Below are 25,772 nucleotides of genomic sequence, written 5' to 3'. Positions count from 1 at the left end.
ATAATGCTGCTCACTTTGGCTTGTGGTCCTGGCAATTGAATTAAAGTCCTTTGCCTGCTTGCAAGAGGTGATGTCATCACAAGCCATGGTGAGCAGCATTATCCTGGTGAGGACTCTACTTGGTGCTTAAAGCTTTGCCTGAAGCCTGGGAGCTACTGGAAAAGGAGCAACCACAATGAAATAGTACCTCATCCCAATTACAGGTTGTCCTCAAGTTACAACCATAATGAAGCTTGTCCATTAGGGCCGAAAGCCGGGACAATGTTAAATGAGCTGCCTCAAGTAACAACCAGCCATCTCTGCTCTCCCCAATGCATTCTTAAGTGGAGCTCAGGGTTGGGGGAGATCCTGGGTTGCCAAGTGCAGGTACAAGCCCATCGTCTTCAGGCCTCTCAAGGCCTCCCCCAAACCACAGTCCATTTCCGCCACTGCACTGCTGTCTTGCCAGTAAGAAACAATGGAAAAGAAAATGCTGGGCACACATGCTTTTCCTAATTCTGCTCCTGCTCTCCCTTCTGCCAAGGTGCATTTGCCTTTTGGGGGCAAAAGAAGGACCAGTTCATAGCCTTTTAGAGCCTTCCGATGGCCGATTAGCTAGCCATTGGGAGGCTGCAAACCTTTCCTGCCTGCTGCTAGGCTTTGGAAGCTGGTCCCTGCATAAAAGGCGGCAACTTCAGGATGAGCTTCTCAAAACCTTTCCCTTGCTTGGCCCTCTCCCTTCCTCCTCCAGAAAGCCATATTTCTTCAATAAACCAAACAAAAAAAATCTGGGAGAGACAGACTTGTTGATCTACACACACACACACCCGTGCTCCAATTAGGTGCTAAAAGTAAACTCTCCACCTCTGCTCTTGAATTTCTATTCCCTCTTAACCTTGACTCCAGGTTAAAAAGTAGAGGAACAGAAGCAAGAAGGAAAAAAAATCTTTATGCAGTTTTCCCCTTGAACAGGAAAAAAAACATTCATCTCTAAAAGTTAGCCAATCATTGTAGAAACTCGGACAACAAAATGGAGGACACTAAGTCTTTGCAAGCTTTAGCTGTTCATCAGGTTGCATGTAAAGCCCATCTAGGATTTAAAGGCTAGACTGTAGATTGTTCTCTACAGTTCAGGGGAAAAGCTGCAGAAAGATTATCTTCCCAATTATGGACTGTATCAGCAATTGTAAAAAGAGGATAAAAGTTAATTAAGCATGTTTATTACACAATCCAAACTCAAGAGGCATATATCAAGTTTTCAGTCTTAAATCCTGTGACTTGAAACAGGTCTACATATTCCCTCAAATGTACAGGTTAATATTATTAATGCTCTTTTGTGAAGGCTAAGTATTTTAGAGAAGGATGGTCCACTGGCTAAAATGATGGTCTAGGCACTAGGAGACTTGGGAATGAAAGCTGTCTGGGCAATTGTGGGTTAGTCACTCACTTTCAGCCCAATTCACTTCACAGGGTTGTTGTTGTGGTGAAAATAGGAGGAGGGAGGAGTATTCACAGCCTTGAAATATTTATATACAAAATAAAGTCTGGATAAAAATCAAATACATAAAATAAACTGATTTGATTAATAAAAAGAACAAAGCTGTTTGATACAAAAATTACTTTTTAAAAGATTAGAAAAAATTAAACTCAGTTGCTTTATCCTGCAGTTGAGAAACTGAACAATATAACTGTCTTGATTTCATACAATGATCTTAACATTGACTTCAGTTAAATTAGATCAATATGACCTTAATGAAGTAAGTACTTTGTAAAGCTGGTTTCCATTATAATTTTTACAAGTGAATAAACACATATTTTCAGTTGAATGAGATCATTAATGCAGTAGAAAACATTCTTCATATACATGTGAATTGTACATGAAATTCAGAAATAAATGACTATACTCTCTTTACTTTTCAGGAACTTTGCTTTGTATATCTCTAATTACATATTATCTGCTCAAATATTTATAAACATCAGATTGGCATTGGATTGTAAGTAAATATTACTTTACTTAATATCTAATATTGAAAGGTAAAAATAGTTATATACAATGCTATAAAATGCTATGTGATATTTTTGTTAGGATACATTTTCATTTGTCAAATAAATTTAGCTAGAATTAAGGTACCATGAAGGATTATCAGCAGCACTTTTTCGTGCGGCTGCTGATAAAAACAGCATGATCACCAATGTCCAATAACGACTATGGCAGAAGAAGAAGGAGGACGAGGAGGAGGAGGAGGAGGAGGAGGAGGAGGAGGAGGAGGAGGAGGAGGAGGAGGAGGAGGAGGAGGATATGCTTCTCTCCCCCTAGAGTGAATGGACTCAATGCAATTTGTTTTGCCTATATTGTCCACTGCAATATTAATGCATTAGTACCAAACTTTTACATATGATTGGTAGTAAGATTATGCAAACCTTTCAAAGAATATGCTTCACAACATGCATGTACAAAGCACCTCCTTTCAAATAATTAAAGCAGATACATTCAGGCTGATTGTTGCATGCTGGGGCATGTATAGTCTTTTGCAGGAAAGACAATAAATGAAATGGTAATGTATGTACATACACGCTGAGATAGCTCTGAGCAACTTCTGAAGTAGCTGAGTTAGTTTGGAAAGATGCTGCAGCTTTTATGGTCCCCCAAGAAGTATTTTATAATATTCTCATGCATTGTAAAATACTTTTTCCAGTTTACATAGACTAACTGATATTCTCAATTATTTAGCTACTCTCAGACAAATAAATATATTTAATATAATCTTACATATTGAATTTTATACCTGTCTTTTCCACTGGCATTTTTCAGGTTCACATCTGCTCCATTTTCTACCAAAACCTGTACAAGCCTAGAAATAAAAGAGTAGCTTCATATTATTTCCATATTTACCTTATATTGTTTTCATAACTAGCTTCCTTCTATAGTTTGTAAAAATACATTTCAAATTTAGATGTCAATTTTAATGAGTCCTTTAGTGAATGAAATTAAAAATAACTTTCAATCTCAATTTCATAAACACTGTTTTATAAGCTAACAAGTCATTGCAACCATAGGTTCAAGGTATTTTAATCTATAATTGATTAAATAATATAGAGCAAGAAAAGGCAACCAATTCTCAATGTACAATAAAATACTGTAATATAGAACAATTGCTAACCATATTACAATGATACGTTTAAAAATCAGAAGGCTGAGAAAAAGAGTACTTAGAACTATCACTGTAGTGGTGATAATAGTTTTATTTGATATGTGTTTATATCCATGCCCAGTGGCAATATATTTTTTTAAAATTAACACCCATAAATGAGAGCAATGTATTTGACAGCATAGATGGGCATATCTTCTATAGCATAATTTGAGATTTAATATTTGAACGTTAATAACTGAATAACTGAATAACTGAACGTTAATAGCCTGCTCTATGGGTCACAGCTATAGAACGTGTGAGTAGCAGTATTACTTTATATACAGAAAGTTACATATATTTCATATAAAATTCAAAAAATTACAACAAATACTGAATACTTATAACTAAGGAAAAATTAACATAATCATTTATAGAGAGTGATGGGAAAGAACTGATAAGTCTTTTGGAGTTAAATCTTCAAGTGCATCAACTAGCCATTCTGTTTTGAAAGCATTATTATGTTCATATAATTCTAAAAAAGACATTAATAATGATGATCTAAACAGATGCTAAAATACAAACTTAAGAATGCTGAAATAAAATATATAAGAAAAATAATGCCGTACCTTGTATATCCTTTTTGTGAAGCAACCATCAATGCTGAAAGTCCTAGTTTATTGAGTGTATTTACTATAACTTGCCTTTTAAGGGAAAAAAAACATTATCCACAGTTTTTCACTTATCTCATTCCTGAATAATATTTTGTAATCATAAAATAAAAAAGTATTAATCAGTGACTTCTTCAACACATTCAACAGTTTTGTATAACTGCCACTGTTATGGTGGTGGGGGAAAATTGAAATAGGGAACACTAATACTAATTTGAACTCTTGGTGGAAAAACTAGATAGAAGTTTAAGTAATACATGTCTATATTTATTTATTTATTTATTTAATGTATGGCATATTGTATCTGGACTAGCAATATATATTAACATTTCACCTAAAATAATAGAACACAATAAAATATAAATATTAAAAAGATCTATGTTCAAATATCAATGGCTAGGCATCTAACCATTGAAGTGCAGTACCATTTATATTTTAAAAAATCAGATACTGGACAGTACCATTTATATTTTAAAAAAGCAGATACTGGACCAGTATATGTCTTCAGCTTACAGCTGGTCATGATGTGATTTACAGTTTGATGTGGGACCCCACAGTCACACTGAGGGGAGGATACTATCCCCTATTTATACAGAAAATCCCAGCAGATACCTTGTGAGGTACAAATCCTATTCAGGATTGTCCACAACTGACGTGGTAGTTCAAAGCTTGGCATTTTTTTAATGCGGTCATTTATATGCCTTCCTATGTCTGGGAGTTCAGCTACCCACTTGGCTTTCCATTGGGAATTGATGTTAAAGTTGTTGGGCAGATATTGTGCAAGTGCCAGTGGGGACTTCCTAGATTTGAGCCTTTCGGTTGATAAATGAGGAAGGTCAGCATGCACCACTAGGAATGAATTGTTCATAATGTTTCTGTTTTCTCTCCTTAGTGAATCTTGTCTTCATAAAGCTGGCAGTGCTATATGGCTCACTCATAATCCTCATGGTGGCACTGATTCTGATGTCTAATTTATTAGTATGGCAGCTGTTAAGCCATACAGGGGCACAGTATTCTGCTGCAGAGTAGACCAACTCTAATGCTGATGACCTGAGGGTGGCAGCTGAAGCTCTCCATTTAGTTCCACAATTTATGGAATAGATTGTTCCTAGTACTGATTTTGGCAGCCATATCTCTAGATGTATCTTATAGGAGAGAGTCTGGTCAATGTTACTTCAAGATACTGTAGATGGAGATTGCAGCGGAGTACGTTGTTTAAATAAACCATCAGGGCTTCATATCGTAGTTTGATGTTAAGGTGGAAGCATATAGTTACCATTTTACTGGTGCTAAGAGCGAGGCTCCGGTTAGTGAAAAATTTTCCTAAGATTTAAAAATCTTTGGATAGGCGGCTTTTTGCCATCTCCATGTGTTTTTCTTATACTGCTATGGCCAAATCATCTAATATATGAAAGGAATTTAGCACTGAACTTGGTTGATAGCCAAATACCACCAATAAAGGTAAAAATTCAACATCTCTTCCTGAAATTGCATGTGGATGGGTGGACTTTTGCTGAGCTTTGGTTGCTGTACAAGTTATACCTCAGGATGCCTCAGGATTTATGCCTTGATGCACATGGTTAGACTACTGTAATGGTTCTACATGGGTCTGTCTTTGGAGGCATCTCTGAACCTACAGTTGGTATAAAATGTGGTAAAAGACTTCTCATAAGACAACCTCTAACAGAGTAGAATTACATCTTATTCTCCATTGTCTGCTGGCTAGCTTTCAGACTCAGTTCAAAATCGTAATAATTGCTTTTAAACCTCTCACTGGCTGCACCATGTTATGTCAAGCACCATTTTATACTGGGCAAGAGAGAACCTGCCCATTCAGTATGAATACCTAAAGAGGGCCTGTTGACAGCTCTCACCCCATCTCTCTTCTGCTAGATCTGTGAGGTATAGGCCAGACAACAGACCTTTTCAGTGCTGGATTCATTTTTTGAAACACCTTACCTTCCTAAGTAAGGATAGGTCCCCCTATCTTATATATACAAAGCAACTAAAAACTTGGGTTATTATAGTGAGCATTCAGCTCCTTTGCTTCTTGAGTATTTAATTTTAACTTGTATTTGTTTGCACTTTATATTATGGTTTTAATTGTGCATGCCAGTTATGTTGTTTGCCGTCAAGTTTATTGAGGCAGCTTATACAGAGAGTAAATAATAAATAAATATATATAGAGAGAACATACATTGCTATCTGGTGATACCCAAAAGTTCAATATAAAATGCTGGTCTGCAGAGGAGAGATTCAAGAGCAATCAATACAGTTTAGACTTGTTCAATAAATACTATTATCTAAATGGTTGCAGGGATACAACAGCAGCTTTCATGAAAGAAAAAGCTTGGAATCTGCTCAGTCTGGTTTCTTCTATCATCATGTCTCTGTGACATTACATTTTAATTTCATTCTAAGAGTTCAGAGATAAGGTTGAAATGTGAATTCTTTCAATGTCATCTAATTTTTTAACATAATTATTACTATTTGTGCAGTACTTTCAGAACTGTCAGAACAGTATTTTTCTCCCATTTATGATTAACTAATCATTTAGGATTAATCAATGACTAATAATTATGACTAACCCCATTTATGATTAACCAGCAGTTTTTAATCTGATGCAAAAGATAGTTCCAATAGATAAAAGTCTAATGTATGCCAAAATTAAATCCCAAAAGAATTTATATAGGAATTTTTATATTTCTAATATCCACTAATAAGTAAGTATAAAGCTCCAAAACTAGGTGCTGTGGTACCTTGGGTTACTGCATCAAATTCAGAGTGGCATCTGGACATCTGGGATATTTTGCAGGGCACAGTGAAAACATTATTAAGACATTAAGGTTGCAATATATCAAGAAGCTTGGGAAATGCTGAACTAAGTCACTGATCAGTTTCTTCATCTTCATAATAACATATTATCCAGAGAGTACCAACGTTCATAAGGCTTAAAAATGAGCTTTCTTTAAATTTATAGTGAAATGTGGAAAATCTAGACCACCTGTGGAAAATCTCTACCCTTCAGAGGCTGTTAAATAGGTGTTCATCAACTTCAGTTAAAACCTCAAATTCTGAAGATGCTGGGAACTGCAACATATGGAGGACCCAGATTTCCACTTCTGATCTATATAGTCGTCAATTTACAATATATCTGTCAACGCTGCAAATATTGTATATTCTTGCTTTTGACAATATGCAGAATTGTCTGGTAATTATGGGGTTAATACAGAGCAGAAGGGGGGGTTGGGGGTAAAGCCCAGGAAAGAAAGAGGAAGAAAACATTTGACCTTCACACTAATTGGATAATGTGAGATATGACAGCTAATTTAGGGAGGGAACATGCTGATCCTAGCATCCCTCCTTGTGCCTGTGCTGACATTTTGTAACAATAAAAGACTTTTAGGAAAATAAATGACTGGAAGTTCTTTGGAATGTTTCATTAGCCGGAACCACAACAATATCTTTTCCACCTCCATGTTCAGCCAGAAATGAAGCCATTCCCTATGTTATTTTTTAAAAGAATTAGCTCTATTTGTTCCCACTCTGTTCTTCTCCCTACTATATCAATTTTGTCACTTGAGTTACTCATTTCTCATTTTACTAGTCCAAGTTTTCCCCACTTGTGTAACCATCTAATTCCACTTATTTCATACTGTTTCATTTTATTCCTGATCTGGCAATTGTTTAATCCCCATTAGAAATAGTTGTGGGGGTGATGATGGTTACCATCAAGACATATTAGAATATAAATACAGAACAATAATAAGATCATATATAACAGAATAATAATATATGGCAATTTCCTCTATTCAAGAGTAATCTGGTATATATATTAGCCACAAAAACTATTAGACTGGTGAATCTATGGTTGTTAGGATCCTCTTCATTCCTTTTTTGTATATAGGAACTAAAATTATATTTTAATTTTTAATTTTAATTTTTACTAATATAGGAACTAAAATCAAACTAGGAGAAAGCAGTTATTATTTATACAAATGAATAAACCCCCTAAGAGATGAGCCCACCAGACAAAGTATCTTTTAAATAGACTGGGCAGTGAAAACTTCTTATGAGGGGCTTTGCTGGTCTTCAGACTTTTATGATAGATGTAATCTTGTTTTCTAAAACTGGTGGCCAATGGGAGTATACCATCTATTGGTGGTAAATCACTATTTAGTAATTGTTTCTCAACAAGTTCCAAGAGAGCAAGCAAGTAATAATAATCATTTTGCCCCTCCTCAGCTGAGATTCAAATACAAATGTTTCTGTTCTTTTAGGAGTCCAGCCTCTAAATGCCAAAATATTTTCAAATTATGACTTCTAGAAATAGTACATAAATAAGACCCCCCACTAAACTTCTTTCCAAATAAGTGCCACTACTGTTCAGCATAGACAGCAAAAACATACTTCAAAAACCAATGGCAATATAGGACCATACAGATCTTCAGAAGATAATTGACTAGAACAGATAGATCTTACCAATATACTATCTCCCTTCATGAGAGTGAATGACAGACAGCATTGCATGTATTACCACATAAGCAGGCTGCTTCTCTCAGCCTAATGCTACAATTATATTTGAATTTTTCTTTAAAAAACAAAACAAATATCCACCATGATAAACAGTGGTACAGAACTGATTATTCAAGATCTTTGAACTCCTCTCCCTACTTCCCCTATTGAATTGCAGTGTCTGTGATAACATTTTCTCCCACACTAGAAAATATATAAGGTCTTTTCTGATATTCTCCCCAGAGTGCTGGTATGCTCCAATTTTCTTCCCAGCTCTACTCTTTCAGAAAACTGATCAATGATTTAGGAAGCTTATAGCACCAATGCTATAAGTGCTCTGGTTTAATTCCTTTCTTATGCACTATATAACTTCCAACTCCATCATTACACACATTTAAAATGAGACCCAGCTCATTCCTTGATACACACAGCTTGCATGCTCTATTGGCATCTTTGTACTGGCTGGGAAGCAATATAGGCTGCTAATTTCTTACAGTAGTCTAATTGCTAGCTGCGCCATGCTGAAATGGGAGTCCTGCATCTTGCATTTGTAGGAGATGAGCCTGAGAGCACTGTATGTTTCCCCATTGTTGCTCTATTGGAGGAATCTCTTTTTTAGCAGCACACATTGCTAATGATGCATTGTCTTGGATTACCTGAAACATTATTGAATCCAAGCCAATGTTATGAGAATGTTCCATTATACGAATTATACAATTATACAATTTGTTACTACCGTAGGTTTAAAAGAAATGCAGCTCAATATATAGAAGCTCATGCAGTTTTCATTATTATCTTTAATCAGCTATCACTCATATACATAAGTTATAAAGTGCGAATCCTTTCTTACCTTTCTTGAAGAATAAGAATAACATCATCTAAATCATTCCTGCTTACAGCACGGTGGAGCTGTTCCCCGCTCATTGGCTCACCTAAAGAAAAGAAAGGAAGTTAAAAATGTCTATATACGTGTTCTTGTCAATTGTTAAAAATCTCATATAATTTATTAACTTTCATGTGTTTCAATACAGCATTTGGATATCTTTAAAAGTTCCTGTTTTATTAATAAAAGAATTGTTTAAAAGATAACCTCAAAGTCTTCTATTCAGAAATGCAAGAACATTATTTTGAAAACTGAAACATTTTTCCCAATGAATACTTATAAACAAATAGTATAACATATATAGCTTATTTAATAGATAGATAGATAGATAGATAGATAGATAGATAGATAGATAGATAGATAGATAGATAGATAGATGAGAGAAATAGATGAGAGGGGGGAGAGAGGGAGAGAGACGATAATAGATAACAGACAGTATTTACATAACTGTTTTGGTTTTTGCAGCACAATAAAAAGAAGTGTTATAAAAGTTATGAGCCAGAAAAATCCCTAGCCCATGGATATTTACATAAATGGAACCCTTCAGTTTTCCTGACAATAATACAGAAGTGGTTTGCTAATGCTACCTTTTGGAATGTTTTTGATTTCCCATTCAAGCCCTCAACACCACTATTTCCTAATGATCTTCCATCCAAGTATCTATCAGGTTCAACACCATTTAAAAACCAGTCAGTCAAGTGCTTAAGTAATCAGTTATTTTTTCTGCCACCTTAACTATCTACAATATGAAGAAATTAATAAAACTTGTATGAGTAACAAAAACACTAATCAGTTAAAATTAGATTTATTTTTTTTAATTATTCTTTTATATGATGCAATGCACCTTTATTCTAGTCAAGCTATGGGGTCTCATCAATCCCGGTAGGTAGGCTTTACAAATGGAAATATGGTTCCAATTCGTTAACATGGGGTTCACTATGAGACAGGTAGGAATGTGGAGCACTATGAAGCTGCAAAAAGTGATATGGTATCTGGACAAGCTAATATGGCTGGAAGGAGATAGCTTATTCACATTAAGCTGCCTGACCTAGCATGAAGAGATTGATCAGGAACAGGGTCTGAAATCAGAAGGCATCCTTTCTAGTGCATGCAGCACTAGAAACAGGTGGTTACAAATGAGTGAAAACACCATATTTGTTCATTTATTTATTGAAGAAAATGAACTAATGCTACATATCTGTGTGAAATGCAAACCTCCAGAACTATCAATTCATTTGAAGGAGAAAATTAGAGTCAGGTGTTTGAATCAATGGGAAGATAATCAGATTGAATGTGGGAGCTTCTCATTTAAAGAATTATGGGTATTCACTATCGAAGTCTGAACTCCACCAAACAGGTTGTGGAAATATGTCATGGCTCAACCAAAGGGAATTTCTGAAGACAGTTATGGAAAGGTTACAACTATTTCCAAAAAGTCCAACATTAGGTAGATTGCTTACAAATGAGGGCAATTTAACATCATTGTTACCCTCTCTATGAATGGCTGTCCAAACAACACATCAAGAGCAAGACTTTGGGAAGTCTCAAATAACTCCACAATAACATCTGAGGAGCTAAAGGCCTGTCTTCCATTGGTCAATGTCGTTGTTAATAAGATCATCATCAGAACAAAACTTAACAAAATGGTGTACATGGCATGTTTCAAGGACTGAATGGCTTAGGAAACCAAAATGAAGGAGACCACCTTATCAATTTCTTCTACTCCAATGATTTCTTTACAGCTAACATTGTCTTCAAACAACCAAAACATGGACATCACAAGATGGACTAAATATAAATCAAATTGACTGAGGTAGAGGACCAAAATGATAGCATCAAAGACATGACCAGCTACTAACTATGGAACTATGAACCATTCATATGCAAGCTACAAGTTAAGCTAATCTCCATGGAGATTCTCAGTTATCCAGGTCATGGTTGTTCCAAAAGCAACTGGACTTGCTTTGTTTTTTTCTTGAAGATATTTCGCTTCTCATCCAAGAAGCATCTTCAGTTCTGAGTGAATTCTGAGGAATGGAAAGATTTATATTCCTTGCAGTCATCTGGTTAGTAGTATTTTGAAGGTGGAAAGTGTTGAGGCCCCTTGAAGGTTTATCTGTGCTCTCAAGGTCACCTGAATCAGAGTGCAAATGGGTGTGGAATCTTCTTGGAACTGCTTGAAGTCTGGACAGAGAGGACGGGTAAAGAAGCATTTATGTTAAAATGAACAGCCCTTTCTTAACAGAGGGGGGAGGATACAACTCTACCTATCTCCTGTTTTTCTTTTGTATCTTTCTGTATATTACAGCAAGTATAAGTAGAAAGTAATTCCAATGGCATACTTAAGAGGAATACAACTTGCAGGTTCTTCCATACTAAAGAATTTGAATGTGGTTGATGAGATTTTTCTTATTTTTGATTTGGGGGAGCTAAATGTTTAAAAAATGTGAAAAAATAAAGATAAAGATCAGATAATAATAAGGAATGGCAAATACAGAATAAGTCTAAAATACAGCCCTAATAAGAGACTGCTTAAATGAGCTGTACTATATCTTTATTTTAATGAACGAGTTTCTGCTTTCCTTCCAAAGCTGTTTTCATTTTGTATATATTTCTACACTGTTTGCTTAACATTTTATTAACATACTGTGACCTTACTTGTTGTAGTTACACAAATAGGTGAACTATAAACAGATTCGCCTTCAGGATCTGTGACTTTAAGTCGAAATCTGTACGTTGTTCTAGGTTCAAGACCTTCCACAACATGCTGTCGGGCATATCCCCTAAAAAGGAAGTGATTTAGTTTTTCTAATTACTTACTAACATTCTAGACAATAAAACAACATATTAGCATTGTTAATCACTGAACATGTCTGATATTTAATATCTATAAATGTCAATGCTGCTGAAGAAAAAAATCATTTTGTGGGTAAAAGTTAATCCATTTTTAAATATATACATACTATTTTTCTTTATTATGCATCAATGAACTATCTGCATATTCATATATATATCCAATATTATTATGTGATGACTGCAAGACAGATGCAGAATAAACCCATTCGTGCATAAATATTTAAACTATGCAGATGTAAAAAAAAATCAGAGATGCAAGAACTGAACAAGAGTCAGAATATCAGCAGAAGTGTCATCAGATATATATTTACAACGTATTTTAAAGGATGAAAAAACAAGGCTGATTATTCTAACAGTGTGCACTAGGATTAGACCAAGACACCAGAATACCACCCAAACTGTCATGTGCTACTACTTCATTAAATAAAAATCTTCCTAAGACTGTTTCCTAGACCTTTCAGAATAATTTAAACTTAAAATACTGTTGATGGTATACAATGGCTAGTTTGATAAATGATGTAAAAGGGAATACTGAAACAGTCTAATTCTGCCACCTAGTGAACAATTCTCCAAAGAATCTTCCAAAGAAAACTCCATTATAATTTAAAACAAAGCTACTAACAGCAGTTAGGCCACCACTGATAAGCAAAATAACTTCATACTCTCTCTCACTTTCCCTCCATATGATAAATTTCCAAATGTAGAAAATAGTTGATAATAACTAATATGAAAATTGCCTCTAGAGTGGTCATGATAGTATCAACTTAACTGTGAAACATTCTACTTTTTCCTCAAATGTAATCAAATTCCAGAGAAACAAAAGAAGGAACCAGAATTACTGAAGGTCTGCTCTGCTGAAACCACTTTGCAAAAATGCCATAATCTATCCCTATGTTTAAAAGGAATGATGCTTTTCTGTGAAGACATTAAAAGAGCAACTTCAAAGGGGAATGTGTCTTTGGGCAGCCCTTAAGGAAGCTCAGAGGGTAGGCCAACCTGTTAGTCTCTAATTTAAAGGACCTATTTTTTAATGTCAGGTTGCTTGTTCATAAAGCATTTATTATCCAAATTTAATCCTGGCTGAAAATAGTCTCTAAATATTGTATAAGACCTGATTGAAAGAGGGAGGAGTTAATCTGTCTCAGTATTCTCTTCTAAATTAACCCATGATGCAATAGGCTACCTCTGAGGGTAGAATTCTACTTATCTCATTGACTAGGACTCTAGTCACTAGAGGTTCTACCCAACTATCTAGAAATCTCAGTGTTTGCAACCATGATCCCATGACTTGGTACTGTACACTGATACATACTGTTCATCTGCTGCACAACAATCTTTTCCCGAGGCACCCAAAGTAATCTTTTGAATGACAGTGAACTATTCAAGATTTATTGTCTTGGGAATCTTTAACATCTATACTAAAACGTGTGTTTGTTTTGTTCTTTTAAATTTTGCTTGTCATTGACCAAATAAATATTATTCATTGATTGAAATATTCTGACCATATACCTGAAAAGAATGAATAATTTTCTGAATGAGCTTGAAAAATTTCTCATTTTTCTCATTTGTCAATGATACTGTTCAAAATCTTGCTGATATGTGGAACAGAGAGATGGCCCAGGTAATTGATACAATAACTTCTATATATTTTTCCTCTAGCAGAGTTAAGTCAGAAACTTGATTTTCTATGGAACTAATGAAGATAGTTACAGCCTAAGTGGAAGATCTCTAAGATGGATCAACTTACCCACTAATTTAAGATCTACATAAGATCCATCTGAATTCACACTCAATTGTAGCAAATGCAGCAAAAAAAAGATTTATTTCTCTGCCCCCACTGCACCTGCACCAAACACAATGGCAGTACTTTACCATATTCTGGAATATGTTCTCCATTAAGATGTCAGAGGTTGGAACAGAGCAATTTTCATCTTTCTTTGCAAACAACATATACTGAATTCTCTATGGCTTGGACTAGTGCTGGGACTGGATTGGTCAAAAATAGTTAATTTTTGCACCTGTCTGAAACATATGGATTCTTTTCTGCTTGCTGCAGAAGTTGAAAGTCAACATTTCTCAAGAAAATGTTATAGTTATAGCAACAGCCAATAGTTGCCTAGCTTCAAGGCAGATAAGCAAAAGGCAACCTCCCTCCATCCTCTAAATTAGGATTTAAATTATGTTCCACAGTATTTTAGGGTTCTCTGAGAACTTCATGGAGTACCATGACAGAAGAAGTTCAAAAATAAAAATTCATTTAAAAGCTGGTAATTTTCTATTACCAAAGCTTTTTCTCTTGATCAAAGGTTCTGGATTTTTTAAAAAAAAATTTAAAAAAGTTCTGTTGCATGAAAATATTTGAAAAACTCTGCTCTAAATAATGGGAAGTGTAGGAGAAAGAAACATTGGAATTAAATTACAATTAAGGATAAGGAAGGAAATGAACTTCCATCCTAACAGATGGCAATCAACTGTTTCAGTGGTTTCCTAGAATGCAACAAAGATTCTTTTTTAGCATTGTCATATTGTTGAACAGTCTTAAGCTGAATACAAGCTTAGAGCCTTATTAAGTTATGCCAAGTGTTTGCAAGATTCTGCTGAGGTTTTGCCACTGAGCTTGACATGTGTACATATTGAGGATGAGAATAAGTCATATATAGAAATGTGAGCTGTCCAACTGCTTGACATTTGCCTTTCTGGCTGATTAAACCAATCAGGGTTGGGATTCACTCTATAGTTAAGAAATATGATCAGTGCCTTCCTGAGTGCAGAAAGTGTTTGTGGCTGCTTAATCGTTAAATGGATGGTTACAAGTCCTTTATTGAAAAATCCCTCCCTTAGACTATAAAATCACTATAATTATAAGCAAATCTTTTACATTCAATTCTTGGATAAAATGATTGAGAAAGTCATCTCTGGCACTTCTACTGTAGATGTACTTGGATAAAGCTGATTATCTGGATCTATTTCAATAAGGCTTTTGATTTGAGTTATAGTGATACTTTGGTCACCTAGGTCAGGGGGTAGGCAACCTTGGCTCTTTTATGATTCGTGGACTTCAACTCCCAGAATTCCTGAGCCAGCATGGTTGCTTACCCCTGACTTAGCTAGGTACATGATCTATGTTGAAAACCAGGTGGGGAAAATATAATTTGGCTAGGTCTTCCAATCAGTTTTTGATACCATCAAGCACGATTTAGAATGGTCATTTGATGATGATGGTCACTGTAGTCAGTTTTATTAGAATTTTATCTTTTCCTATACGGTTCCATATTTGCATGAAACTGTTGGAGAAGGTGATTTAGAGCTTTGAAATGGGTGCCATTTTTCACTTTCTGCAAGTCTACTGCTTTCTATCACTTTTATTTTTCTACAGTATCGTCGTTTAACCCGAATGGTAATGAAATCTACTTAAGATGCTACTTGGGACATACTGTACAAGACTACTTGGGACATACTTCTTCCAGAAAGAACAACTCCTATTGTCACTGGAGTTGCAAGTTATAGGGACATTTCCTGAACAAATAAGATTTCTGACAGTGATCTCTACTTTGATTTTTCTCTTGACAACTGCAACATGCTCTATTGAAAACTAAGCTTTAATAGTTCCTGAAAATTACAATCAATACAAAATGCAGTATTCATGATGCAAGGTAGAAGAATACATGGTGCCTATATAAAAAGGTCTGCACTGCCTGCCAATTGCTTATTTGACACAATTTAAGGTGTTAGCTAATAGCTCAAGGCATGAAAATCTACCGTATGAGACTACATCTCCTTCTATGAACCTGTCCAACTACTTATATCAGCAGGAAAAATACTGGGGGGTCCTTGGTGCTCTTCAAGCTTGGTGTTTTTCTTGCAGACGTTTCATTATCAAACTAGGTAACATCATCAGTGCACCGGTAATGAAACATCTGCAAGAAAACCACCAAGTTCAGAGAGCACCAAGGATCCCACCCTGAGCTACAAATATTCTATCGGAGAAGTACTTATAAAGAACCATTTAGCAATAACTAGTATATATGCAAAATCCTTTTCCAAAGTGGTCTTTCGAAGACTATGAATGTTTCATCTCAGGGAGTTGTATTTGATTCCCAGTATTTAGGAAAATTGTAAAAATGCAACTTTGGTCCTACTCTTAACTGTTAATTGATTTTAATTATATTCATACTACTGTCATTATTTATATTTCATATTAAATTGTTGTAAGCTATCTACAGTTCTTATGTAAGTGAAAAGATTGTGTGCATATGAACAGACAGACAAACAGTACAATGCTGTAAGAACTTAGTTATACCAAAATAAGAAAGAAAATAAAAGATAAGGTTGCACATTCCCATGCAATAAACCCCTTGGTAGTAGTTGATCCATCTGTTATTACATTTCATTTCAAATATTCCAGTGAATTACATAAAAAGTAGTGCCATAGTTTGGCAATCTAAAGAACTTAATACTGTATTCTAGTAACATTGCAATTACATCTAAGAATTGATTTCAGAAACTGATCTGGGAGTTATGTCAGTTGAATTAGACTTGCATGCTCAGCCCTTTTTTTTTTTTACTTGTAGAAACAAAATGGTAGAAATGAACTTACGTGTAAATCAGACCATATTTATGCAGCTTAGGATCTTCTCCTTCAACTGAAAATTTTAGCCATTGCTCTTGAGGACCTTTTCGCTGTTCTTCCAAGTCCCAACTCAGTTCAATATTATGATGGCTCACATGGCCTACAACTGGAGGGGGTGGCTTTACTCTAGAACGTCTTCCTACAAATGAACCACATCAAAATTAATTTACTTTGACAATATATACAAACAACTTTCAAGAACTGAAAAAAATCAGACTATAAATTAAAATAAATGAGAGTAAATCAGTAAAAACAATATAAAATAGCAGCAGAATAGATTGTTTGCTTCAAAAAAGCCTTATGCTTTTAAACATTTTAAAAAGAGTTTTAACTTTTTATCTGAGTACCAATAGGGACAGAATTTCATGCTGTTATTATTATTGTTGTTGTTGTTATTATTATTATTATTATCCAGCAGATTTATTGTAGGGGAAGAAAAGGACAGGCTGAGACATACTGAATTTTCACCAACCTTCTTATTCTGATTTCAAGCACAACTCCCTCTAATTTATTATATATAATATAATAAATTCGTTCATCAGGTTAAAATAATATATTTTTATTTCCCATATTTTCTAAGAAACAAAGTACAAACCCATCAATATCATGGACTAGCAATGGTTAAGTTCCCTATATACTAACAAAGAATATAAAATTAATCACAATACATAAGGTTAACAAGGCTTGTGTGAGTTCTAAAGAAAAGGTAAAATAAGATTCCTAAGATAAAATAAGAAAAATACCACTCCTAGAACTAATAAATACCATAATCATTTTGCTACCTAACCATAGATTAAGCTAATCAGAAATTTACTGTAGTATTAGTTCCAAAAGTGGTTTTTCACAAGTCCAAACTTTAAAAACATATACATATAAAGCCAGATTTGGGAAGATAGAATCTCTGCAAAAAAGCTGAAGAAACAGTGGATCACCTAAGTTAGCTGTGCAATAAAATTGCAGTGGAATCTGCAGACACTCGCAGATACAGAACTTTTATTATACACATTAGAAAACTACAACATTACATTACTTTTTGATATAATCGCCATTCAATTTGAGGCACTTGTCATAACGTCATACAAGGTTTGAAATTCCTTAGTAGTAGTTGCTCGGTGCCAAATCTGGTCTAGGGGGGGGGGGGAAATCAAAAACATCCCAACAGAATTGCTTCAAAAGTTCTTGGGTGCATCTAGCGGTATGCAGGCGAGCATTATCGTGAACCAACACCATACCGGAAGTGGTACCATAGAAAATGCTGCCAAATGTGAAGATGCCAGTGAATTCATGGAGCCTGGTTTGACCATCAATACAGAAGTCTAATGTGAAATGTTACAAAAACTCAGACAAGACATCCATAACAAGCGTTGGGGCATACTGACTTCCAGTGTGGTTTTGGTTCATGATAATGCTCACCCGCACACTGCATACTTTCCTACATACATATAGTGAATGTACAGTATATACTTGTTTAAGCCAAGAATTTTAGGTGCCAAAATGCATCCCAAATATTGGGTTTGGCCTATCTGGGATGGGCTTATCCACCAGTATTGTAGTAATACTTTTTAAAAGTACGCGCAGAATTGGAAAAATGAAAAAACACCTTCTGAAGACGATATAATCAAGAAAATACTGAAATATGCAGAAATGGACAGGCTCATATTGAAGATTAAAGAAAAAAAAATATACAGAGTATTTTCAAATATGGGCTGTATTTTACCAATGGCTGGAAAGACGTGGTGGAAATTAGGATTTTACTACATGTTATTAAGATAAGACCCAAACAATGCATTGTTTATCAGGCACTTATAAAATGTAAATTTATTAAAAAATGAATAAAATATGTATATTTTAAAAAGTACCTGTATTTCTCATGTATACTTGTGCATAAGCCCATCCACAGATAAGCTGATCCTTGAATTTTTGTCTTAGAAAGATATCATCACTCCATAAATTGTAAAAACCAATCTAGCTATAGTGACAGGAGAAAGGGGGAGTGGGGTATTCAATTCTTCTTGCCAATCTGTAGATCAATCAGAGAATAGTCTGCCTGCAGATGCATTTCTATCCTTAAACTATTCAAACTCCCAAATTAAAGGTTGTGATTTAGGTACTTACAGTATAATAATTTTGTAGCTGTCTTGCTTACTAAAAAAGACAGGTTGTAATTTTTGAACCTCATATCTTCCAGTAATATTATTGCTATCATCAGACTGTTTTCTGTTTTTCACTGATAGGTCAGGCACTGATCCTAAAGCAACTGACCACCCCTCTCTTAAGCGATCATGTGGTAGGTAAGACAGTTAAACCTCAGGAATGGGCAACAGGAAAGTAACATGTGATAATGTCACACCAAAAGAAGCAAGCTCCAAAAAACTTCCTCTGAAATGGGCTGAAATGTGAAAGATAGAGCAGAAACCTTTGACACACTAAAATCTCATGAAGACTATGATCTATACCAGGGGTAGTCAACCTTGGCTCTTTTATGACTCGTGGACTTCAACTCCCAGAATTCCTGAGCCAGCTTAGTTTAGCTGGCTCAGGAATTCTGGGAGTTGAAGTCCACGAGTCATAAAAGAGCCAAGGTTGACTACCCCTTATCTATACTTTCCCACCAACTTACTATGTCAGGCTCTGCTTTTTGTTTTAATGAGATTGGAATAAGCAATGAATTAGACAAATTCAATTACTGTAATTTGCTTTAAATCTTCTAGGATTACTTCTAAGAAGATATTAAATTTTATCTAATGAAAGTTAAGAGTTCTATTTTCAACAAACTACAGATCAATTAGCTCATTTTTCACTAGCTGGTAGAGAGGTTCTGTACTTTTAAGAATTATATAGTAAAAGCAGATAAAAATTCTAAACTATTTATTGCTATAGAGGTGGTGCAGAAGTAAAGAAATAATGTCAAGATGAATTTGTTCTTGTCTGATTAATCTGAAAACAACAAAACTATAGCTGGAGGAAACTTGGAAACCCTATATTCTTTATCTCTTATTTAAATTAGCTTCTGGGCCTTTTGGCTAAAATCAAACATAATATTAATGTAGAAGTAATTATCTGATTTTATAGTGATTTAAAAAAACGTTTCAATATATGCTTATGTGAATAGTCCGGCTATTAAAAAAATAAGTGCAAAACAAAATACTGGGTGCTATAAAAATGATGGCAGAGTTTAGATTCAATTTAGATACAGTATAGGACAGGGGTCCCCAACCCCCAGTCTGTGAACCGGTACCTGGCCGCAGCATGCCAGCAACCAATCTGCACAAACAAGCAAAGCCCAATCCCTGGGATGCATGCAGCACATGAAACCACGCACTCCCCAGTCCGCGGAAAAACCTCTCTCCACGGAACCGGTCCCTGGTGACCAAAAGTTTGGAGACCTCTGGTATAGTATATTCATTTTACAATTTTGACCAACATGAAGCTTTATGACATCACAGTTACATTAAAACAGGAAACAAAAACATTATTATTGTATGATTATGCCAATATTTATTGTTTTGTTTTTAAAAAGTTAAAGATATTTTCAGTGCTCAGAAACCCACAGAGTGTGAAATTTGATTAACTGGATATGTCTACAAATAATTTTTTTACATGCAACATATCAAATTCTGCAGGAGCTTATACCTTTGCATACTGCTGTTATACAAATGATACAATTAAGTTATTTATGTCATCTTGCAAAGATGACACCCTCTAATTTAATGGACTATTCATGAATAACAAAATTCTTTCCCCTCAATTAGCCTGTAAAAATGAGATTTCATAGTAATTTTAGTAAGCAAGACAGCTGCATAATTATTATAAATACATAAATAATTATATAGACGTATCATAAGAACACGTCTTTTAAAAGAAAGAAAATAAGAGGGTCATCTCATTCTATTCACTATGTTTTCTAGTGAGCTGTTTTATATTTTTTTAATAATGAAAAAAAAAATAAATCAGCCAAAGTTCCCATCAGCTAACCTTGTAATCCAGACATGTCAAACCCGCGACATCACGTCGCGCAACGTATCGGAGCTTTTTTGCCATTGCCAGCAATGGGGTGGACGTGGTTTTCCGATGACGCATCTGGCCCGTGGGCCGGCAGTTTGACACCCCTGTAATAATCTCTTGTTTCAAAGTCAATTTTGTAGTTTACTTTAGCTTCTCTGGAAACATTTAAAACTTATGAATAATAAAAAATAAAATAGAATTGGCTTTCTTTTCAGTAATCTGCTTTAATTATTGAAAGCAATTATTTTAAGAAGAATTACTTAATTCAGGATCTCCTTTATCTTGTCCTGAGGGAAAGTAAAACTCATGAAGCAAAAATAAAGAGGTGACATAGCAAATGTAACCAAAAGGAGACAAAGACATTAATATTTCACTGTTCCTCCATCTTGTAATAGGGGTAACAACTGAAAGATAACCTTTAAACTCTTTGAATGCTGGTAGAGCACTACTTACATGGAATAACCATCATGTTCCCAGAATTGAGAAATCTACTCTCTCTATATAGAGTACTCTACATATATCTACAGTATATATATGGCCTGCCACTATGATATCAGCGTGAGTCACAGAACCCAATCACCATAACCTAGTCTTATGATTTAACATATTATTCACTCCCTCTATTGTATTTCTCTTGATTATTTTGAGACAGGTATTTCCCACTTTATCCTGCTTGTAGACATATTTAAAAGCATGTCATAGGTATTCTAAACAGACTTCTGCTCTAGTGGGTAATTATAATTCATACAAAGCTCTGCAAATGCCCCCAGTATGGAGTCATTTATAAAAGTGGAATCTTTGGTGCTCTCTGAAATTGTTTTCTTGTAAATGTTTTATTATTCAAATGTTTTATTATTACAGAACATATAAGTGCTAGTATGGGTTTGCTCCCTGTTTATGTTCAATAGCTTGAACAGGGTTGATGGGAACATAGTTTTCTCCTTGGTAGTTCCTTCATTAAGGTTTTATTTTCCACTTCCAGGCTCCCCAACCCCCGGTCTGTGGACCGGTACAGGGCCACAGCATGCCAGCAACCGGGCCACACAAAGAAGCAAAACCTCATCCATGGGATGCAGGTAACACACAAAACCACGCCCCTCCGGTCCACGGAAGAACCTATCTCCACGTAACCAGTCCCTGGTGCCCCAAAGGTTGGGGACCTCTGTTCTACTTGAATTTTTTGCCTGGTGTTAATCCTTGCTTATCTGGGTGCTGATTGCTACAGGATATGTTTTCTGGTCTTTTTGTTTCCTTCTTGGCTTCCTGTTATCTCTTTTGAATAGTGTTTTAATATGGTTTATTTCTATGCTCTATTGATAGCTTATTTGTCTGAATGCTACACATCCAGGAATTCTCTAATGTTTGGGGGTTTGGCTTGGCCTAGATTACCCACAGTTCCCTAGCTGAAATTATGGTTGAGTCTGTTCATATGTTCTGAGATTAAGTTTTCATTACTGCTAACTGTATTCATGGATGTGCTCTGCTAGTCTTCTTCCTGTCTCTCCTACATGGTGGCTTTACAGTCTCTACAACCATATGTTGTACAAAGTGTTTTTAATTCTTGGGCTGCTGGGTCTTTTGGTTTACAGTAAGATGTTTTGGAGGTCTTTAATTGGTTTGTGTGCTACAATGATGTCATATGGTTATAATAGTCTGTTGGTTGTTTCTGAGATGTTTTGGGTGTATGATAGTCATTCTTGTCATACCTTGTGTTGGTTGTGCTACAGTAATAGAATGAGCGGTCAAGTATTGTTGATGCACGGGGATGTGGAACACTCTATTACTGGATGTAAAAACTGCTCCCACCCTTTTGGCCTCCCAGAAGGGTATTAGAATTTGGTTTTGCCAATTGGCTTGCGGCCTCTAAGGGGGTGCTCTCCACCAGAGATGGTTAACAGGATAAGATCCCATCCCTGTGTCATCTACTTCTCGGGGTTTTTTTTGCATAGTTTAAAATTTTTAATTTGCATAGTTTTAAATTGTTAATTGCTTTTCTATCTTTTTATGACCTGTAAATCACCAGGGTTGCCTTATTGGGAAGATGGGAGGCATATTTATTTTATATATGTATGTACGTATGTATGTATGTTAGTTATGTATGTATGTATGTATGTGTTTATTTGATAGAAAACATTTCTGAAACTGCAAATTTTAACAGAGAAAACCAGAAAGACATTTACAGATACTACTAGGGCAAGTGCACATCTCCAGCAAAGAATTACATTTCTAAGTTTCAAAGGCACATTATCAAAAAAATTTAAAATTTCAATTTTCTCAAATTACTTTAATGGCTATTTTTTGTTAATAATCTTTCCAAGAAAAATTAACAGAATTCAAACGTCCTCTACCCGTTGATTGTAAAGTTATGTTAGAACGTTATATATCATTCAACTGTTAAGAAAATGATCTTTGCAAAAACTCTTTAAAAGTTTCTCCAATTCCTTATACTATAGGATTTCAGCACTAATGCCCATCTATTCCCCAATATAACCTGAATATCTGTTCCTTACAATTCCATCATGCAATTTCCGCACATTTTCTATTTTCTCATTCTAAGAAAAATACTCCTGTTTTACTGGACTCTTATTCTGAATGCTTCTCCTTAAACCAACACTATCATATTCTTCTTGTTCCTGGGATCCATGAAATAACATCAGGCTCTGCTTCTTCCTCACTTCAACTTGACCCAGTGTTTCAGTTTAAATCAACAAGCCCGCTTTTCTTAACATTGTATCTTCTATTTCAGAATGGAGATCCATTTGGAGCTAAAACATTCCTATACATCAAGGTACACATGGGGCAAATAATTGCTTGTTCTACTGTTCTGGATCTGGAATATTAAAGTCAAGGCACACAGGATCCAAGCATCCTACAGGGTTATGACTTCAGAGGATTGCCACCTTTTCACTGACAGAATCCCATTTGATTCTCACTGCACCTCCATATGGATTGCAAACAAAACCTTACCAGAGAGAGAAGGAAGAAAAAAAGATGACAATTTGTACCAGTCCTTCCTCCTCCTGTCCTTTCTTCTTAAAGCACAAATTTTGCACCCATTCCAAGGTCTCCTATTCCCAAAGGAATACAATACAGGTAGTCCTTGACTTACAACAGTTCATTTAGTGACCGTTCAAAGTTACAATGGCTCTGAAAAATGTGACGTATGACCGTTTTTCACAGACATGACCTATGCAGCATCCCCACGATCATGTGGTCAAAATGCAAATGCCTGGCAACTGGTTCATATTTATGACCATTGCTTTGTCCCAGGGTTGTGTAATCCCGTTTTGTGCCCTTCTGACAAGCAAAGTCAATGGGGCAGCCAGATTCACTTAACAACTGAGTTACTAACTTATCGACTGCAGGGATTCACTTAACAACAGTGGCAAAAAGGTCGTAACATGGGGCAAAACTCACTTAACAAGTAACAACAGAAATTTTGGATTCAACTGTGCTCCTAAGTCCAGGACTACCTGTACACTAGTCTCCCTTTTATACCCTTCCAGTAAAAGCTGGGCTCTCTCCTTTTCCATACGGTGTGTAATTTTTTTTCCTTTCTGGAGAGAAGTTGGCACTGGGGATCTACACACTATGCACGTGCCCCTTCTGAACGCGGCTCAGCAACATTGGGCTGCATTAGCTCCAAGTTTCCGTGCTCAACTTTCCAAGAAGCCTTCGGGGCTTCTCTTTCTGGGTCTCCAGGACAGTCCTCCGCTCCCTCTCTCTGCCCCAAGGGGCTCTCCCCCGTTTACCTCCTTCTCTGTCATCCGGCTCCCTCTTTCCCGTTCCCTTCTCCCTCACCTATCCCCGGCTCCATGAGCATCCGCCTTCAGAGCTTACTCCAGTCTACAAGGCCGCGCCGGCGTCCAGTTGCCATAACAACGTAACGGCCCAATTAGGCGCGCAGCTCACAGATTGATCTTTGGGCGGGGTGGGAGAAAGGGAGGAGGGGTGTACCCAGAAATTCGTCGCCATCTACAGTTGGCCGGAATGCCAAATGGAGGGAAGTGGAGCGTTTAGATAAAGAATCGAGTCTTTATCACGAGAAAACTCCGCTTGGGAGTTTCTGAGTCAGAGTTGTCCCGTTTTGCAGTTCCGAGTTGCCTTCCTGTTTCAGGAAACAACCGAGTGAGGAGACAATCGAACAGTCGAAGGTTATTTTTAGCGAGAGGAAGGATGTTTCACATCGTTATGAAGGTTCCCGCATCGGTATTTTGATGTGTCTGTTTTTAGAGGCTGTTGTATACATCAAAGGGCAGCAAGAAACTACGCGAGATAGCAGGAATGTATAAAATAGGAATATTGCTTGCTGAACGTTCCTTGGTTTCTTGCAACCTTTTGAGAAGACCTGATTTCAAAGAATTCTGGAATTCAGTGGTTGGCCTAGCCCAGAAATAATTTCATATGTGCAGGCTTCAGGGACCAGTCAGTTTCTGAAGAAGGCATTGGGGAAACCGTTTAAATCCTTGATCTGATTCCAGATGTTTCATATTAAGCAGTGCAGTGAAATAATAATTTGTCTCTCAAATCCCAAAAAACTCAGTTTGCAATCCTTGATTATTTTTTTTAATGTTTGACACCAAACTAAAGATTGTTATAATATATTTATCAAACATTTGCATCGTGATAAAAACCACTGAATTGAGATTAAGTGACCCTTTTCACAATCAGTCAAAATATCCTCATTCTGTAGTCACTTTTTCATAGGAATCGAGAAACAGGTTTTTGGCAAAAGGGAGGCATAACAGAACTCTTAATCGTATTCTATATTAGCAAAGGAGAAGCTGGAGACTATATTGCAGGAGAACGAAACCACCTTGCTATTAATTAGTCCAAACTGAAAACGAGGTTAATTAACTGAACATGCCAAAAACTACTGATTTTTCCTACATTGCATCTCAAGATACACATCATTCTAAATGAGGATGTTTTGATGTTTGAACTTTGATTAATTTTTTTTAATGAACCTCAAAGTCTAAAGTGATAATGAAGAGAGAACATTCAGGACCAAAACTTTCAAATTGAATAGGTAGTATAAACTTTGAACTAAATTATTTTAATGACTTTTATTTTTCACCTGCACTCTTAACTCTTTGGCATTTTGT

At 35.8% G+C, this 25,772-nt stretch overlaps 2 protein-coding genes across 2 annotated transcripts in view; one reads left to right on the top strand and one right to left on the bottom strand.

Annotated features, from left to right (window-relative positions):
- ADAM12 (ADAM metallopeptidase domain 12) overlaps positions 1-2,162 on the top strand; it is a 281,938-nt gene extending 279,776 nt beyond the window's left edge. Inside the window, exon 24 of the mRNA XM_039344430.1 lies at positions 1,900-2,162. The gene's annotated coding sequence lies outside the window, so the exon portion shown is untranslated. The remainder of the gene's footprint in view (positions 1-1,899) is intronic.
- FANK1 (fibronectin type III and ankyrin repeat domains 1) overlaps positions 1-24,586 on the bottom strand; it is a 38,944-nt gene extending 14,358 nt beyond the window's left edge. The window contains exons 1-6 of the mRNA XM_039344647.1: positions 24,469-24,586; positions 16,630-16,801; positions 11,835-11,959; positions 9,144-9,225; positions 3,737-3,811; positions 2,766-2,831 (exon numbers count right to left, since the gene is read on the bottom strand). Coding sequence (XP_039200581.1) covers positions 2,766-2,831; positions 3,737-3,811; positions 9,144-9,225; positions 11,835-11,959; positions 16,630-16,801; positions 24,469-24,490 — 542 coding nt within the window. The 5' untranslated portion in view covers positions 24,491-24,586. The remainder of the gene's footprint in view (positions 1-2,765; positions 2,832-3,736; positions 3,812-9,143; positions 9,226-11,834; positions 11,960-16,629; positions 16,802-24,468) is intronic.
- Positions 24,587-25,772: the final 1,186 nt, after the last annotated feature.

Source organism: Crotalus tigris, unplaced genomic scaffold (genome assembly GCF_016545835.1).
Source record: "Crotalus tigris isolate CLP2741 ecotype Arizona unplaced genomic scaffold, ASM1654583v1 scf7180000017536.10889498, whole genome shotgun sequence".
NCBI classification, from domain to species: domain Eukaryota; kingdom Metazoa; phylum Chordata; class Lepidosauria; order Squamata; family Viperidae; genus Crotalus; species Crotalus tigris.
Note: the sequence above shows the minus strand (reverse complement) of the source record. Positions and strands in the feature narration are given on the sequence as shown.